General features: G+C 42.5%; 1 protein-coding gene across 1 annotated transcript in view; it reads right to left on the bottom strand.

Moving 5' to 3' along the window:
* Positions 1–764: 764 nt before the first annotated feature.
* Positions 765–18,252, bottom strand: part of LOC126272448 (uncharacterized oxidoreductase YjmC-like) — a 108,698-nt gene continuing 91,210 nt past the window's right edge. The window contains exons 7-8 of the mRNA XM_049975324.1: positions 14,723–15,009; positions 765–939 (exon numbers count right to left, since the gene is read on the bottom strand). Coding sequence (XP_049831281.1) covers positions 889–939; positions 14,723–15,009 — 338 coding nt within the window. The 3' untranslated portion in view covers positions 765–888. The remainder of the gene's footprint in view (positions 940–14,722; positions 15,010–18,252) is intronic.

The following is an 18,252-nucleotide window of genomic DNA, read 5'->3' as shown; positions in this document are numbered from 1 at the left end:
GATGACGGTTTGGATGTACCGTGCACTATTCAGTGTCCCCTCGACGATCACCAGAGGTGTACGGCCAGTGTAGGAGATCGCTCCTCACACCATGATGCCGGATGTTGGCCCTGTGTTGAGCAATTCGGCGGTACGTCCACCCGGCCTCCCGCATGCCCACTATACGCCCTCGCTCAAAGTCCGTCAACTGCACATACGGTTCACGTCCACGCTGTCGCGGCATGCTACCAGTGTTAAAGACTGAGATGGAGCTCCGTATGCCACGGCAAACTGGCTGACACTGACGGCGGCGGCGGCGGTGCACAAATGCTGCGCTGCTAGCGCCATTCGACGGCCAACACCGCGGTTCCTGGTGTGTCCGCTGTGCCGTGCGTGTGATCATTGCTTGTACAGCCCTCTCGCAGTGTCCGGAGCAAGTATGGTGGGTCTGACACACCGGTGTCAATGTGTTCTGTTTTCCATTTCCAGGAGTGTAGTTTTGATTTTCACTGTGGTTTCCATTTCGGGACCTATCGTTCCTTACTTTTCGAATAGCCCTCGCATATGAACTTCAGCGAGCTTTGTTTATAATCGATAGAAATTACGAAGAGAAATGTACAATATACTGATTAGTCTCTGTACGCATAGAATTGCTGTCGTCGCTCTATAATAACGCATAACTTCCCAGGACGGGAAGGAGACTTCCATTTCCGAAAAAACATCCATGTGCGAAACGCACTTTCCTTGCGAAAGTGCCAAAAGCGTACACAAAGTTGACAGAAAAACACTGTGCAGACGTAGTTTTATTGGATTTCCAAGAAATTGTAGACATGCTTTCTTGAAATACGTTCTTATAAGCAAACACAGACGATGTACAGTACCTGAAGAACTCATCCAAGCACTCTTATATCACGTATTTGGCTGCATTGGCTTGATCTTACTGCGTTTAGCAATGTCTTCCTGGAAGAAAGGAAATATGTAGATGAGACAAATTGCTGCATGCCTTCTACACAGGTGTAGGCCTACATAAGAAAGGCCTACAGTTGAAAAATACGTGCACGAGTGCAGTGAACAGCTTACCAGTATTTTATTTATTTTTTAAGTAAAGTATCACATTCTAAACACTGCTTTTTCAAAGGTTATGCATAACTATTCTATGAATATGAAAATCCAACTAGATAAACTAGAGTAGAGTCATATAGATATGAGCAACGATTTTTACTAACACTGAAGTCATCTTGACTTTATAGGCCTGAACTAATCGTAGAAAAACGATTTTTTTTCAGCCAAACACACCCAGTATCGCTTAAATTTTTGTCTATTTATAGGAAGCGCCTTAAAGGGAGCTCTGCTCGCTTTATGGCGGCTTCGATGCGAAGCATTAACAATCCGAACATAGAAATTATGTGATGATTCCTTTCGTAGAAAAGGAACAACATATCTATTCAAGAACAGCAACAAGGGCAATCAAATTTATATCTTAATGTCGTAAAATTACATTATAATTTGTAACTTGTTAGGAGACCAAATGAAGATAGTAGCAGTTGTGGGACTTCTCCTGGACGCGAATACACGTCAGAATGGGGAAAATCCAAACAGTGCTCTAGAATACCTGTTTTGTGTTAACCTCATTTCATTTTTCATAAGGCTCGATTAAAAATAGGGCCTACTAAGCAATCAACTTAATTTTTTCTTTGATTTTTGTTGTGACAAGTTAACCGAGTTAATTCAGTGATTGTATTATAATGTATGTAACATTGAGTGTCCATTAGTCCCGTTTTTCCCGTTACAGTCCCGTTTTTTACAAAAATGTTCCGCTGTCCCGAAAGTTTTTTTGGGGACGCTCAAAGGTACCGTTTTTAATTATTCCGCTTGGCTGGAGTATTTAACGCTACTGGTTGTTTGACTTGCTATTAACTGTGCAATTATTTACGCTAGGAAGCGTATGATGACTTTCAGCATACCCCAAACATGTACCGAACTGTCAAAAATCGCAAGTAATTTTAAACGCACTATAGGGTACGAATAACAAAGAAGATTCTTCTCTTCTAAATCGATCCACTGAATCCGTCCTTTCGGTCCAGAGATACTCTACACCACTGATACTTGCTCTCTGGCTTTCGTCAGCACACTATTCATATTTTGCACTGTGCAGTCACTGTTTCATTATGCCAAAACGAAAGTGTAATTTTAACAGCAATATAAAAAAAGTGAGTTTCCTTTTTTCACTGTTAGTGGAGAACTGTAGAATGTACGTTGTGCAGATCAAAATTTGCTATTGGTCATGGTGGAAGGTCTGACACTGAGAATCACATTAAGACGATGAAACATCGCATGAGTGATCAAACGAAAAGAGCAAATAAGTGCGTGAATGACTACTATGTAAACTTAAAATCAGTAACAGAAATGGATAGGCAGTTGGCAGCACAAGAAGCTATGTTTGCATACCTCAATGCAATGCATAAACATAGCTTTAAGTCAATGGACTATACTACAGCAGTAGTTAAAAAGCTTTTCAATCCTAAATTCACATGTGGACACACGAAATGTAATGCAATCATTTCAAATGTTATAGCACCGTACCCAGATCAGCAGGTTTTAAATGAATTGAAAAGTGCTCGATTCATTTCTGTAATGATTGATACATTGAATCATCTGGATTTGAAGTGGGTTCCTCTCCTTATCAGGTATTTTCACCCTGAAAATGGCATCACAGTGAAAGTGCTCGAATTAGTTAATTTAGCTGGAGAAGCTTCAGATTTGCTTCAGAATTATGTGCTGCAGGTTTTAAAGAAATGTGATCTTGAGGGAAAGGTGATTGCAGTTTCTGCAGACAACACTAACACAAATTCTGGTGGTAAGCAGTGGAAAGGAACAAAAAAAGAAAACAATTTGTTCTATAAAATTCAACAGAACACAGTGAATAATATAGTAGGTGTTGGCTGTCCAGCACATGTGGTGCACAATTACTTACAAACTGGCTCAGATTGCCTAGCCATCGACTGCCAATTTATTGTAAACAATATCTACCAGTATTTCCACATTTATACAATAAGGGTTGAATAACTGAAGTCATTCTGTAAGTTTACAGAAACTGAATACAAAACTGTACTTGGGCACAGCAAGACAAGGTGGCTATCTCTGCTACCAGTATTGGAAGGAATTGTAGAGATATTTCCTGCTTTGAAATCATATTTCATTTCCCTTAATAAGTGTCTTGTTATCCTTAAACAATTCTTTGATAACCCTGTGTCTATTGTTCTTCTACATTTTCTTGTTAGCCAGCTAAAACCGTTCTCCACAACAATTAAATGTATTGAGAAACAAGAAATCACAATAGTGGAAGTTTATCACAAAATAAACAAATTATTGGGCAAATTACAATGTAGAAAATCTGAAATATTTCTCACATCCTTTGTACATGAGACTTTAAGAACGCTGGAAGAAGAGGGTGAAATTACTGTAGAACAATTTCATATTTATGCTGACATCTCCTATGACTCTTGCATTGAGTATATTAAAGCATCTGACTGGGTTAATACTGAAAGGGAGCAGCTACAGTGGAAAGATATTCAGGTCTGTTGTGTTTTTGTGAAAAGTATTGTATCAAATTTTCCTGTTGACGAAGACAAACTGTTCAATGAATTTTCATGTGCACAGAACTTCATAAAAAGTGAAGGAGGAGACAAAGAAAGTGTTAGTGCAACATGGTGTAAAATATTCGCTTATTTCAAAAGTAAAAACATTAACATACAAAACATGATTCATTTGTTGGAGTTTTGTCGGACAATTCCTGGGTCAAATTCTGCTGTGGAACGTGTGTTTTCGTTAATGAACTCTTTGTGGTCAGATGAGAAAAACAGAATCAAATTTGAAGCAGTGAGGGCCTTGCTCATTGTCAAAACACACTTTAATGGTGTATCGTGTACTGACTTTTGTGATACAATTTCAAACGAAAATGCACTTCTTGATAAAGTACATAAAAGTGAAAAGTACAGTGATAGTGTGGCAGAATAATTGTAACAAGTCATTTGGGATCACCTGAGTGCATGTTGTAAAGGTAAACTTGTATGTGTATCGAATTTAGTCAATACAATATTTGTGTCGTGTTTTTTTTTTCTTTCTTCATTGTCCTAGGTTTTTCTCTAATTTATTTTAAATGTCTCCCTTTTCAATGAAAATGAAATGGACAGCCTAATATAACAAGACCCCAAAAGGTAAGTACCTACATGTCTATGTATGTTATTATTATCTCGAAATTTTCTAATACAAATCATCAGGATCAGAAGTGCACAGGCGCTTGGTGTCCCATTATACTTTACAAACGTTAGTTTCTTTCTTCACCTTGTTTTACAGCAAATAACACTTTGTTGTTATATCAAAATGCGTTATAAACTGAAGACTCAAGATGTTTAACAAACAAATTACAGTTTATCTAACAGTAAAATAAGAAGTACCGTAATTGTTTATCCACATAAAATTTGGCTTTATTATTAGCGACGACAGAAATGCTATCCATAGCATTCATTTGAAAATGACCATGCATTTACTTATCTACTCCCTAGTGCGAGCCTACAGGTAGGCTGCATACAGAGAAGTTACTGTCAGTGGACGCTAGGCCATTATCTCTCACCGAAATATTTTTTTTAGTGTAAAGAATGCACCGATGTACCGGTATCACTCGTTGCATCTTTATACAATTACCTTTCTGCCCATGGAGAAAATAAAAATGGCGAAGGGAAGATTATTCGTACTGTTGAATCTATCTCTGGCGTATAGAAAATTATTGATTTTGAGATTACAAACACAAATGAAAAGCATATGGCATGTAATTTTCATGAAGACTTTGATATAAAATACACTGAAGAAATGATGATAAAGGTAGTGATGATGAGAAAGTTACTGAGAATGGATGTATTTCTGATGCTTTGAAAATGGATTGAAAATAGCTTTGACCGCAATAAAATATTTGCTCCCAATAGTAACAGATGTAATCAGTTTCGGTCAGAATGTGACCATCTTCAGACCTTTTATAATATGATGATAGGTGGGTCGGTGAAAGGGAGTTTGTGGAGCTACAGCACCTGTTCTATTCACTGTAATCTCTTACCACAATGGTCTAAATGGTCTGAAGATGGTCACATTCTGACCGAAAGCAGTTGCCATTGCAAATAAATATTTTATTTGGGTTAAGACTGTTTTCAATCCATTTTTAAAGTATTTTAGCTAGACTTATGATTTTCCAATAACGAAAGTTCTCAAAAAATTACATATTTTTGATAATCTAACTTTGACTCCTCTTGATCCAGTACCTGTTCCAGAGCACTGTAATTATTGAGAAGAGTAGTGAAGTATATCAAAACATGGAGGGACCTTTTGAATATGTAGTAAGATCACTTTAACACATCATTGTCTAACTTCGGTATGCTTTTACTCACGTATCAATGAGACTAAATGTCTAAGGAAATGGATCATCAACAAAGAAACTAGTGTTTTTGCTGCTGAGTTATTGTCTCTGAAGGCGAACCAACGAAAATAAATTTATTTCTGGCTTCTGACAACGGCAGAAATTGGATCCAAAGATATCAAATCATAAATCATGGCCTGAACATCTACCAAATTTAGAAAAATGGAAAACACTCTTTATGGAACTTAATAAAACCATTGACAAAGATAATCAGAACGTTGTTAATGATGTTTCTAGGAAACGGAGAAACATCGGCTTTTAGATGTTACACTGTTTTTAGCCCGACAAACCCATGCTTTCCATCACTTCATCATGAAGACGTTTCATGGAAAACAGAGTAAATTTCTTACAATTGACACAACTGATCGCGAAATATGTTCCAGTATTGGAAGAACATTGTTTAAAACTTGAAGTATCCGATGGTGGGTCGTAGAGTGTGCCTTATTTGCCCAAAGGGATTCAAAATATGTTTAGTTTTATTCTGGGTGAACATGTAAAGTAAAAAATTATTCCAGAAATAACGAACGGTAAATATTACAGAATAATTTTTGACGGCACTCCCGAGGAAAGCAGAACTGACGAAGTGAGTCAAATATTGAAATACGCCTTTACAGAAGGGGACGTTGTGGAAGTTCAAAAATCCTTCTTAGTTTTTCTTCATGTCGGGAAAGACTGCAGAGAGTATGTCAAGAGATTTTCAACAGCGACTGGAACAAGATGGTCTGGATATTGCGTTGCGGAGGGCTCGTGGTTATGAGGTATCACCAGTCTGCGTTAGTGTAAAGTGTACATGGAGAAGTTGGATTGGTTGGATCGTTTGGGGAGGAGACCAGACAGCGAGGTCATCGGTCTCATCGGGTTAGGGAAGGATGGGGAAGGAAGTCGGCCGTGCCCTTTCAAAGGAACCATCTCGGCATTTGTCTGGAGCGATTTAGGGAAATCACGGAAAACCTAAATCAGGATGACCGGACACGGGATTTACCGTCGTCCCGAATGCGAGTCCAGTCTGCATGGAGACGCACAAAGAAAAATTCGACAAGTCAGTCCACAAGCTCTGTTCAGTTTCTGTGCTAATCATTTCTTAAATCGTAGTGGAGCTCATGCGTTTTCATTATGTCCTCTCTAGCATTACCTGTTTGAAAGTTTAAGAAGCTATATTCGTTCTTCTTGTCTTCTACTTACACGAAGGCGTGCTGAAAAGTAATGCTAACGAATTTTGCAATCTGTTCCCAATGTGGGTTGAGGTATTACATATCATGCATATCACTGTGTCGACTTTTTACTTCGCTGATACAAGTTGCAAACGTCTGCCATTACAGGTCTCCGAACATAACTACGTTGGCGCGTGAGCAATAGCGTGAGTTTCAAGCTGCAGAGAACATGCCTCAAATTGAAATCCATAGAAAAGTGAAACCTGTGTATGGTGATTATTGCGTCGACATATGATGATATAGCAACAATTCGCGGTCGTGCTCTCGCGGTCGCGTTCTCGCTTCCCGGGCACGGGGTCCCGGGTTCGATTCCCGGCGGGGTCAGGGATTTTCATCTGTCTCGGGATGACTCGGTGTTTGTGTTGTCCTCATCATTTCATCATCATTCATGAAAGTGGCGAAATTGGGCTGAGCGAAGTTTGGGAATTTGTATGGGCGCTGATAACCGCGCAGTTGAGCGCCCCACAAACCAAAAATCATCATCATCCGACACCTTGGGTTCACTGCCATCGACCATTTTCCGTATAATCAGCACTTGGCCATATCCGATTTTCATCTGTTTCCGAAACTTAAAGAACACCTCCGAGGACGTCATTTTGATAGTGATGAAGTGGTGCAAACAGGGTCAAACATTCTGCAGTGACGGTATCAAAAAATTGGTCTTGTTGGCAGAAATATGTTCGTCGCCAGGGCGACTATCTTGAGAAACAAATATGTAGACATGAAGAATTAAGATGTGGAATGTTAATGAAGTTTGTTTTATTTAAAAAGTTTTAAGGGCTTTCACATAAAGAATTCGGAGGCATTACTTTTCAGTACGCCCTCGTAGACGGGAAGCACTTGTAGAAAACACAGGTAAAAGTTTCAAAAGATTGTCTCATACTCGCTGTAGCGCTCTTTACAATTCATTTAAAGTAAAAAATAAAAAAATAAAGAAAACACCGTGGAAACAAATGCAAGATCCATCCAAGGCAAACCTTGATGCTATATCTGCGATGTGTTAGCTCCTTGTGTGATGCGATTTTATCTTTTGGGCCTACACCACTTTTGGTCGCACAGTACTGGAGGAAGTACATTCAGTCGAAAAATAGATACAGCCTCCAAAAGCGACTGTGGATTAAGGACTCTCCAAATTAAAAATCCTGAATCAGTTTTTAGTCACAAATCTAAATACAATGATAGCAATGCTGTTACTTTTGGCTACTAAAAGCGCAATGATATGGCATTAACATTGACCAATGAGGAAGAAGGAAGGTAAATAAAACAATGCCAGGTGAAATAGCTCATTATTATCAGTTCAAGAATAAATTCGTCAGTCACTGTTTGAAGTATGGACAAATTTATGTAAAAATTGTAAGAATGGTAATGGCTAAAAAGAAATAATGAAAATTTTCCATATTTTTGAAACAAGAATCATGGTTGAAGCTTCCAATAACATAGGCATCTACGTGCAACTGGTGCGATTGTTGGCATTCCTGCTAATTCGTCAGGCCAATAAATCCTTCAGTTTATAATGAAATAGGACTTACTGACGCCTTACCCTGTATATCACCCATAATGCAACATTTACATGAAATGTATTCCCAGCTGCGAATACAACCAACAATCAGCTGTATAAGACAATGACAACGAAAATTTGTGGCGAATCGGGACTCGAATCTGCATTTCCCGTTTTACACGAACGGTCACCTTAAGAACTTTGTCTATCCGTACGCGACTCATGGGCAGACCTGTCTTCGCACACCCTTTACCTATCTCCCATTCATGGAAGGGCATTTTAACCGAAAGTCTGCCTGGTGTCGGTGGATAAATACAATATTCGAGTGCCCGTGTTGTTAAGAAGAACGATGCAGCATTACATCGTTCTTTTTAACATTGACACTGCAATATCGAATTCAATATCTCTTGACCATTTGTGTCTCTGTCGGATCACGTAAGAGAAATTTTTCTAAACTGAAATAATAAAAAATACTTCGCTGTACAGTGAATCAAAAACAACTATATGAAATAAATGTAAACGACATTACTGATCATTTCAGTAAAATTAAGACACAGAGAAACGTGTACTACAATACTATCAATAATAATTGTTATCTCATACTAAGGTTACGAAACTAACAAATACTGTGACTGAACAAGCTTTGCTTCATAACATATAAAAGAAAATGTAATTTCTTACTCTATTCATTAGTATTGCTTAGCACTATGCCCAGTAGTTTCTGTACTACAGGCTGATTCATATTCTAAGTTTCTCACCCATTTCTGTATTACAATTACTAGAGCGAAGAGAACACACATTACACACTCTTGACTTTTTTTTGTCAGCCATTGTATCTACATAACTCTTTTTTTTTTTTTTACAAAATGTACCCTACAAAAACATCAATTTCTAGGCAGACTGGGAGCCTTATTTAGTTTTACCGTTCTGGGCCTCCAATGGGCTTACTTTGCTATGTGTGCAGGTCAGTTACACAGATGAGCCAAAACATTATGACCACCTGATCAATAGCTTGTTTGTCCGTCTCTGGAACGAAAGGCATCACTGATTCTGCGTGTCAGGGATCCGACAGTTTGTTGGTGGTTTTGTGGAGATGTGTGGCATTAGATGTATATGCAAAGGTCATGTAACTCGCGTAAATAACAGGCCACTGATTTGCGTATGCGGTGATGGCGCCCGATAGCAACCCAGGTGGTTTCCAAAGGATTTACATGAGGCGAATTTGGTAAGCAAGATATTAACGTGAGTTCACTACAATGCTCCTCAAAACACTGTAACATAGTTCTTGCTCCGAGACACAGTCAATTATACTGGTGAAAGATGACATCCCCATCGGGGAAGACATCAAGTAAGTAGGGATGCATGTGGCTCGCAGCTGTCAGCATGTCTTCGATTACCATCACAGGTCCCATGCTAGCGCAGGAGAATGTCTCCTATAGCATAATACTGCTCCCATCAGCCCGCGTTTGTGGTGCACTATACGTTTCGAGCCGCCTTTTACCTCTATGTCGGCGCTTGTGGAGACGACCATCGACCTTATGTAGCAAAAATATGATTAACTCGAGGAGTCGACATGTTTCCATTGATCGATGATCGAATCCCGATTGTCCCGTGCCCATTTCAGCCATAATTGACGATGTCGTTGGCCAAAGATGTAAACATGTACTGGTGGTTTGCCGCGGAGCTCCATGTTCAACAATGTACCTTAAACGATGTGCTCCGAAACACTTGGTTGTGCACCAGTATTGTGCTCTTTCGGCAGAGATGCCACAGGTCACCATCTATACCACTTTACAGAACAGTTCTGTGAAGAATGGTGGACACCTAACCATTTAGCGCGTAGTGGTAGTTTCACTGTCTTCTGCCTCTTTCCATAGCTGCTCACGACAGTAGCACGTGAACATTCGACCAGCTTCGCCGTTTTCGAGATATACTCGTCTATTGGCTCTGTGTAATAATAATCTGACCTTTGTCAAAGTCGCTTATCTCAATGGATTTTCCCATCTGCAGCCCATATCTTCGCTAGGGTAATTACCCGTCCGTCTCTGCTTTGCTTACATACTTTTGTTACCGCGTAACGTTCCCGCAACGCTACCAGGCGGCATCCAATGTCGCGGTGGGCAGTGGTCATAATGTTTCGGCTATCAGTGTACATTACTAGATGTGTGAGACAGGGCGTCCCTAGCGACAGCGAGTGGGAAAATTACGATTTTTGCAAAACCACTCTCCTCGCCACACATACAAATCAGGATCACTTTCAAGAAAGCCAATATGTGTGATAGATACCGACTAGCAGCAAGTGTAAGAAGAGAATGTTGTGGAATTTCAAAACTGGATCGCACTTCGCAGGTGATCTCTGTGCAACGGAAAATTACAGATGGCTGTAGGATCTAAGAGCCTACAGGAGCGTTTCACCGCCAGTGCGCAAATTTTTTCTCGTTTTTCCACACAATGTCAGAAGGCGGTGGTAAAATTTTCTGAGTTGCTAGGCCGGGAAGTTGTAGGCCTACTCTTAAAACCTCTAGAAATCTCGACAGTCTGATTTCTCTCCTGGAGTATTGTTCGATAATACGTTTTCTGCATCTGAAGGAGAACAAAGCTGGAACAGACCACACTCAGTTGGTGGAAGTGTGATGCAACTATGAACGCCAGTGACACAGCAGTTTCCACTGTGGTAAAAAAGGATCGCATAACGAAGAATGATGTATCAGACAATGCATTTCTAAAAATCTGGGAGCCACTTGCATTCAGTAATCAAGGCGATAGTGGAAAAAGTGAAATTCAGTCATGGATCAGTCTTTTAGGAGGGTGACTCCAAAAGAAATGCCCACTATTTTTGTAAAAATACAGTTTTCATTCTGCATGTGTGAAAGTTTTGCAGTAGATACATCCTTCCCGCTTGTTTTCAAATTCAATTCAACCTGTTCCCGCGAGTGGCGCCGTCACAGCATGTCTTCCAGGTGGCTGCTACAATTGACGTTCGTCAGAAGCAACGTGCTGTCATAGAATTCCTGTGCTGTGAAAACAAGACAGTGGGAAACATCCACAAGAGGTTGAAAAGGTGTATGGAGATTTTGCTGTCGATCGCAGTACAGTTAGTTGATCGCGGTACAGTTAGTCGGTGGGCAAGCACGTTACGTGATGAAAGCGGGCACGGCAATATTGAGAATTGTCCTCGCAGCAGCAGGCTTCGTACTGCACACACTCCAGACAATGTGCAGAGAGTTAACGAATTGGTGACTGCTGACAGACGCATCACAGTGAACGAATTGTCACGCAACGTTGGGATAGGAGAAGGAAGTGTTTGCAGAATACTGAAAGTGTTGGCGTTAAAAAAGGTTTGTGCCTGGTGGGTTCCCAGGATGTTGACAGTGGCTCAAAAAGAAACAAGAAAAACGGTATGCAACGAACTTTTAGAATAGTACGAGAATGGTGGGGATGAATTTCTTGGAAGAATTGTGACAGGTGATGAACCATGGCTCCATCGTGTTTCATCAGAGACGAAGAGGCTATCAAAGGAGTGGCATCATGCAAATTCACCCAAGAAAATAAAAAATTCAAATCCGCACCTTCTGCTGGAAAAGTTATGTCTATGGTTTTTTTTCGATTCCGAAGGACTCTTGCTTGTGGACACCATGCCAAGTGGAACCACCATAAATTGTGATGCATATGTGACGACATTGAGGAACTTCAAGCTCAACTGAGTCGCGCTCGACCACATCGGCAAAAGCAGGATGTTTTGCTGTTGCATGACAATGCATGGCCACATGTCAGTCAAAAAACCATGGAAGCGATCACAAAACTCGGATGGACTACACTGAAACACACGCCTTACAGTCCTTACCTGGCTCCATGTGACTATCATCTCTTTGGGAAACTGAAAGACTCTCTTAATGGAACAAGGTTTGAAAATGATGACTCCCTTGTGCACGCTGCCAGATAGTGGCTCCAACAGGTTGGTCCAGAATTTTACCGTGCAGGTATACAGGCGCTGGTTCCAAGATGGCGTAAGGCAGTTGAGTGGGATGGAAATTATGTGGAGAAATGAAAATATTGTTCCTAAAGGATGTATCTACACACTGTAAAACTTTCAAACATGTAGAATAAAAGATGGATTTTTAAAAAAATAGTGTGCATTTCTCTTGGAGTGACCCTCGTAACATCTGACTTGACCTGCTGGTTCAAAGATTGCTCATAACCTCTCAAGAAACCCGCCGAACAAAGGCAACAGCGGAAATGTTGCAGCTTTTTCATCCAAGTGACTTCTCTATTCGGCTAACACCATGTACATGTGCTGGGTTTTCACTATGACCCCGAGATTAAGGCTCTGATTACACCGCGCCGCCAAGCGGGGCAGCCAGACGCGACAGGTCTAAGGAAACCATGTGCATTCACAACTGCCGGAAAAGGTGAAGACCACAGTCATCATTGAGCAAGGTGATGCATATCGGTTTTCTTTCTTGGGACTGCCATTGTGTATTGCCTACAGATTATTCTCGTAAGGTCGTAAGGGTAAACCGTCACAGGACTGTGCGAACAAAGTCTCTTGAGTGTGTTTCGGGAAACTGCGTCACAGCAATATGTCCTAGAAGGTTTTTTTGCTCCAGTTCATTCCGCACGGGACACAGTCACACAGGTATCCTGTAAATTGCTCCTAGTGAAATTTGCACTCAGAAAAAGTAGAGGAAGGTTCCACTAATCCACCCCCACACCAATCCCAAACCACGACTTGCCCAGCAGGCAAAACAACCGAGTTACCACCCAGTTCTACCCTTATGTGGAGCGCTGATGAAGAGGTCTGGAAATGCGTGAACAAGAACTGTAATACCTATAGTTTTACAATCTGAAGGGGTTACAAGTTTTTATTTTCTGCAGGATCCAATAACAGTTTTCTGTTTTTTACCATATCTTCAGAAAATACAATGGAAAACATTAAAACCGAAATACGAACATGTATTTCAGAAATCGTATTTCTTCTACTCGACAAAGTACATTTAAAAATAAGATAATGTATATACCCGTGAATCAATACGTATTATACACTACTGGCTATTAAAATTGGTACACCACGAAGATGACGTACTACAGACGCGAAAATTAGCCGACAGGAAGAAGATGCTGTGATATGCAAATGATTAGCTTTTCAGAGCATTCACACAAGGTTAGTGCCGGTGGCGACACCTACGACGTGCTGATATAAGGAAAGTTTCCAACAGATTTCTCACACACAAACAGCAGTTGACCGGCGTTGCCTGGTGAAACGTTCTTGTGATGCCTCGTGTAAGGAAAAGAAATGCGTACCATTACGTTTCCGACTTTGATAAAGGTCAGATTGTAGCCTATCGCGATTGTGGATTATCGTATCGCGGCATTGCTGCTCGCGTTAGTCGATATTCAATGACTGTTAGCAGAATATGGATTCGGTGGGTTCAGGACGGTAATACGGAACGCCGTGCTGGATCCCAACGGCCTCGTATCACTAGCACTCGACATGACAGGCATCTTATCTGCACGGCTGTAACGGTTCGTGCAGCCACGTCTCGATTCCTGAGTCAACATATGGGGACATTTGCAAGACAACCACCATCTACACGAACAGTTCGACGACGTTTGCAGCAGCACGGACTATCAGCTCTGAGACCATGGCTGCAGTTACCCTTGACGCTGCATCACAGACAGGAGCGCCTGCGATGGTGTACTCAATGGCGAACCTGGGTGCCCGAATGGTAAAACGTCATTTTTTCGGATGAATCCAGGTTCTGTTTACAGCATCATGATGGTCGCATCCGTGTTTGGCGACATCGCGGTGAGCGCACATTGGAAGCGTGCATTCGGCATCGCCATACTGGCGTATCACTCGGCGTGATGGTATGAGGTGCCATTGGTTACACGTCACGGTCACGTCTTGTTCGCATTGACGGCACTTTGAACAGTGGACGTTACAATTCAGATGTGCTACGATCCGTGGCTCTGCCCTTCATTCGAACCCTGCTAAACCCTACATTTGAGCAGGATAATGCACGACCGAGTGTTGCAGGCTCTGTACGGGCCTTTCAGGATACAGAAAATGTTCGACTGCTGTCCTGACCAGCACATTCTCCAGATCTCTCATACATTGGAAACGTCTGGTCAATGGTGGCCCAGCAACTGGCGTCGCCAGTCACTACTCTTGATGAACTGTGGTATCGTGCTGTAGCTGCATGGGCAGCTGTACCTGTACACGCCGTCCAAGCTCTGTTGATGCCCAGGCGTATGAAGGCCGTTATTACGGCCAGATGTGGTTGTGCTGGGTGCTGATTTCTCAGAATGTATGCATCCAAATTGCGTGGAAATGAAGTCACATGTCAGTTCTAGTATAATATACTTGTCCAATGAATACTCGTTTATCATCTACATTTCTCCTTGGTGTAGCAATTTTAATGGCCAGTAGTGTAGTTCTAAGTCTAGGGGACTGTTGGCCTCAGATGTTAAGCCACATAGTGCTTAGAGCCATTTGAACTATTTGACGACACATTCATTGTGATGTGGCATACGTTTACTTTACTAGAGAGTGAGTTGTGCACTTGCCATGGCGGCGCGTTGGTGCTTGGCGTAGGCGATGCCGCCGCGGCAGTCGCACTGCTCGGCGGATTTCTTGGAGAAGTCGCCGGGTGCGCGGACGGGGTGCGCAGTGTCCACCGGTTCCGCGCAGCGCAGGGCGCTCAGCAAGACCGACAGCCGCTGGCGGAAGCCTTCGCCGAAGGCGTCCGGGTCCAGCACCAGGAAGCTCATGCCCAGACACGCGTGCTTTGGCGGGTCCTTGCAGTCTTTACCGCCGCTGCTGGGCACGGGGATGTTTGGGCCCGACTGCGCTCCTACCAGCAGCACACGTCATCGTCACAACTACTTGCGACACGCTCACTTCTTACAAAATTGTATGTTGTACATAAGGTCTTTTGGTAAAATATCGATATATCGATATTCTTTCCAAAAACTATCGATAAGCACATGCGATAAGATTTCCCAATACAGGGTGTTACAAAAAGCAACGGCCACACTTTCGGGAAACATTCCTCACACACAAATGAAGAAAAGATGTTATGTGGACATGTGTCCGGAAACGTTTAATTTCCATGTTAGAGCTCATTTTAGTTTCGTCAGTATGTACTGTACTTCCTCGATTCACCACCAGTTGGCCCAATTGAAGGAAGCTAATGTTGACTTCGGTGCTTGTTGACATGCGACTCATTGTTCTACCGTGCGACTGCTACGGTCGCAGGTTCGAATCCTGCCTCGGGCATGGATGTGTGTGATGTCCTTAGGTTAGTTAGGTTTAAGTAGTTCTAAGTTCTAGGGGACTAATGACCACAGCAGTTGAGTCCCATAGTGCTCAGAGCCATTTGAACCATTTTTCTACGGTACTAGCATCAAGCACATCAGTACGTAGCATCAACAGGTTAGTGTTAATTACGAATGTGGTTTTGCAGTCAGTGCAATGTTTACAAATGCGGAGTTGGCAGATGCCCATTTGCTGTATGGATTAGCACGGGGCAATAGCCGTGGCGCGGTACGTTTCTATCGAGACAGATTTCCAGAACGAAGGTGTCCCGACAGGAAGACGTTCGAAGCAATTGATCGGCGTCTTAGGGAGCACGGAACATCCAGCCTATGACTCGCGACTGGGGAAGACCTAGAACGACGAGGACTTCGTGCAGTTGACGATAACCCTAATGTCGGCTGTACAAGGTAACGTTGACCACGTCACTGTATGCAGAGTGCTACGGGAGAACCATTGTTTCCGTACCATGTACAGCGTGTGCAGGCACCATCAGCATCTGATTGGCCTCCACGGGCACACTTCTGCGAATGGTTCATTCAACAATGTGTCAATCCTCATTTCAGTGCAAATATTCTCTTTACGCATGAGGCTTCATTCCAACGTGATCAAATTGTAAATTTTCACAATCAACATGTCTGGGCTGACGAGAATCCGCACGCGATTGTGCAATCACGTCATCAAGAAAGATTTTGTGAACGCTTGGGCAGGCTTTGTTGGTGATGTCTTGATTGGGCCCCATGTTCTCCCACCTACGCTCAATGGAGCACGTTATCATGATTTCATACGGGATACTCTAACTGTGCTGCTAGAACATGTGCCTTTACAAGTACGACACAACATGTGGTTCATGCACGATGGAGCTCCTGCACATTTCAGTCGAAGTGTTCGTACTCTTCTCAATAACTGACCCGGTGACCGATGGATTGGTAGAGGCGGACCAATTCCATGGCCTCCACGCTCTCCTGACCTCAACCCTCTTGATTTTCATTTATGGGGGCATTTGAAAGCTCTTCTCTACGCAACCCCGGTACCAAATGTAGAGACTCTTCGTGCTCGTATTGTGGACGGCTGTGATTCAATACGCCATTCTCCAGGGCTGCATCAGCGCATCAGGGATTCCATGCGACGGAGGGTGGATGCATGTATCCTCGCTAACGGAGGACATTTTGAACATTTCCTGTAACAAAGTGTTAGAAGTCACGCTGGTACGTTCTGTTGCTGTGTGTTTCCATTCCATGATTAATGTGATTTGAAGAGAAGTAATAAAATGAGCTCTAACGTGGAAAGTAAGCGTTTCCGGACACATGTCCACATAATACATTTTCTTTCTTTGTGTGTGAGGAATGTTTCCTGAAAGTTTGGCCGTACCTTTTTGTAACACCCTGTATATCGATACGACAGTGGCAATATCGTGTGCCGAAATTTTTATTTTTATTTCGCTGTGTGAAGGAGTCTTTCTGCTTTTTGAGCTTTCAACACGTACAATCTTTGGCTCGTTTCACACTGGGACACTAGTGACGGTCATCAGCGACAGTCACCGACATTCGTTTGAACTGGAGCTTTCACACCGGGACACTACACTGCCTCACCGTGACACTATGACAGAGCAGTGACGCACCCTCGCCACATGTGACGGACAAGATCACTGTGTTCACGGCAGTCACCGCCGGACATGCATTAGTGTGGAGTGTTTGCACTGGGACACAGATCACGGAGCACCGCTGCAGATTTGCCAACAGACGGCAGTCATTTTTGAGACAGTGACGCGAAACATTAATTATACATTATACTGTACACATTGAAGCCATGAGTTTAGATTTGAGCCGGCCGCGGTGATCGCGCGGTTCTAGGCGCGCAGTCCGGAACCGTGCGACTGCTACGGTCGCAGGTTCGAATCCTGCCTCGGGCATGGATGTGTGTGATGTCCTTATGTTAGTTAGGTTTAAGTAGTTCTAAGTTCTAGGGGACTGATGAGCACAGATGTTAAGTCCCATAGTGCTCAGGGCCATTTGAACCATTTCAACTAGTGTGCTATTCCTTCACGTCGGCGTTCTTCGAAAACATTCGCTGAAAATGATGAACAAAAACTTAAATGACGAGATTGGTCTTTGAGGTGGACGGAGACGTGTGAGGGGAAATACTGGCGTAATCGACGCTCGGCGCAACCAACAAAAGTGTTTATGTGTGTGAAATCTTATGCGAATTAACTGCTAAGGTCATCAGTCCCTAAGCTTACACACTACTTAACCTAAATTATCCTAAGGACAAACACACACACCCGTGCCCGAGGGAGGACTCGAACCTCCGCCGGGACCAGCCGGCAACCAACAAAAACCGCAACATCTAACTTCACAGCTCAATTTTGATACTACAGCTGCTAGCTCGCTGGCGTTGGCAGAAATGAAAAAAGAGGATAGTTTGGGATGGAGCGTTGTGGACAGACCCGATATGCGACGAAACCGAATGACGGACACCCTCAGTTGTACCGCTTACATGAAGTTACCATTGTTGTAAAGTAGTTGTCGCCAAGCGTGAACGTGCATCAGTTCCCTTTCAGTTCGTGCTCTAAGGAGGATAAGCAGGCAGTTAGCTTGTTGATGTAGTGAATATCTAATAATAAATCAGTACTTAATTACGCAGATCCAAAATCGGCAGTGTATTTGTGCAACCGATACTTTTATACGCTGGTACTTCGATGACTTTTCCGTCTGCATATCGATATATCGATTCTTCTCCGATGTATCGATGGACCACAATGAAATATTTTTAAATATCGACA

This window comes from Schistocerca gregaria, chromosome 5, assembly GCF_023897955.1.
Source record: "Schistocerca gregaria isolate iqSchGreg1 chromosome 5, iqSchGreg1.2, whole genome shotgun sequence".
NCBI classification, from domain to species: domain Eukaryota; kingdom Metazoa; phylum Arthropoda; class Insecta; order Orthoptera; family Acrididae; genus Schistocerca; species Schistocerca gregaria.
Note: the sequence above shows the minus strand (reverse complement) of the source record. Positions and strands in the feature narration are given on the sequence as shown.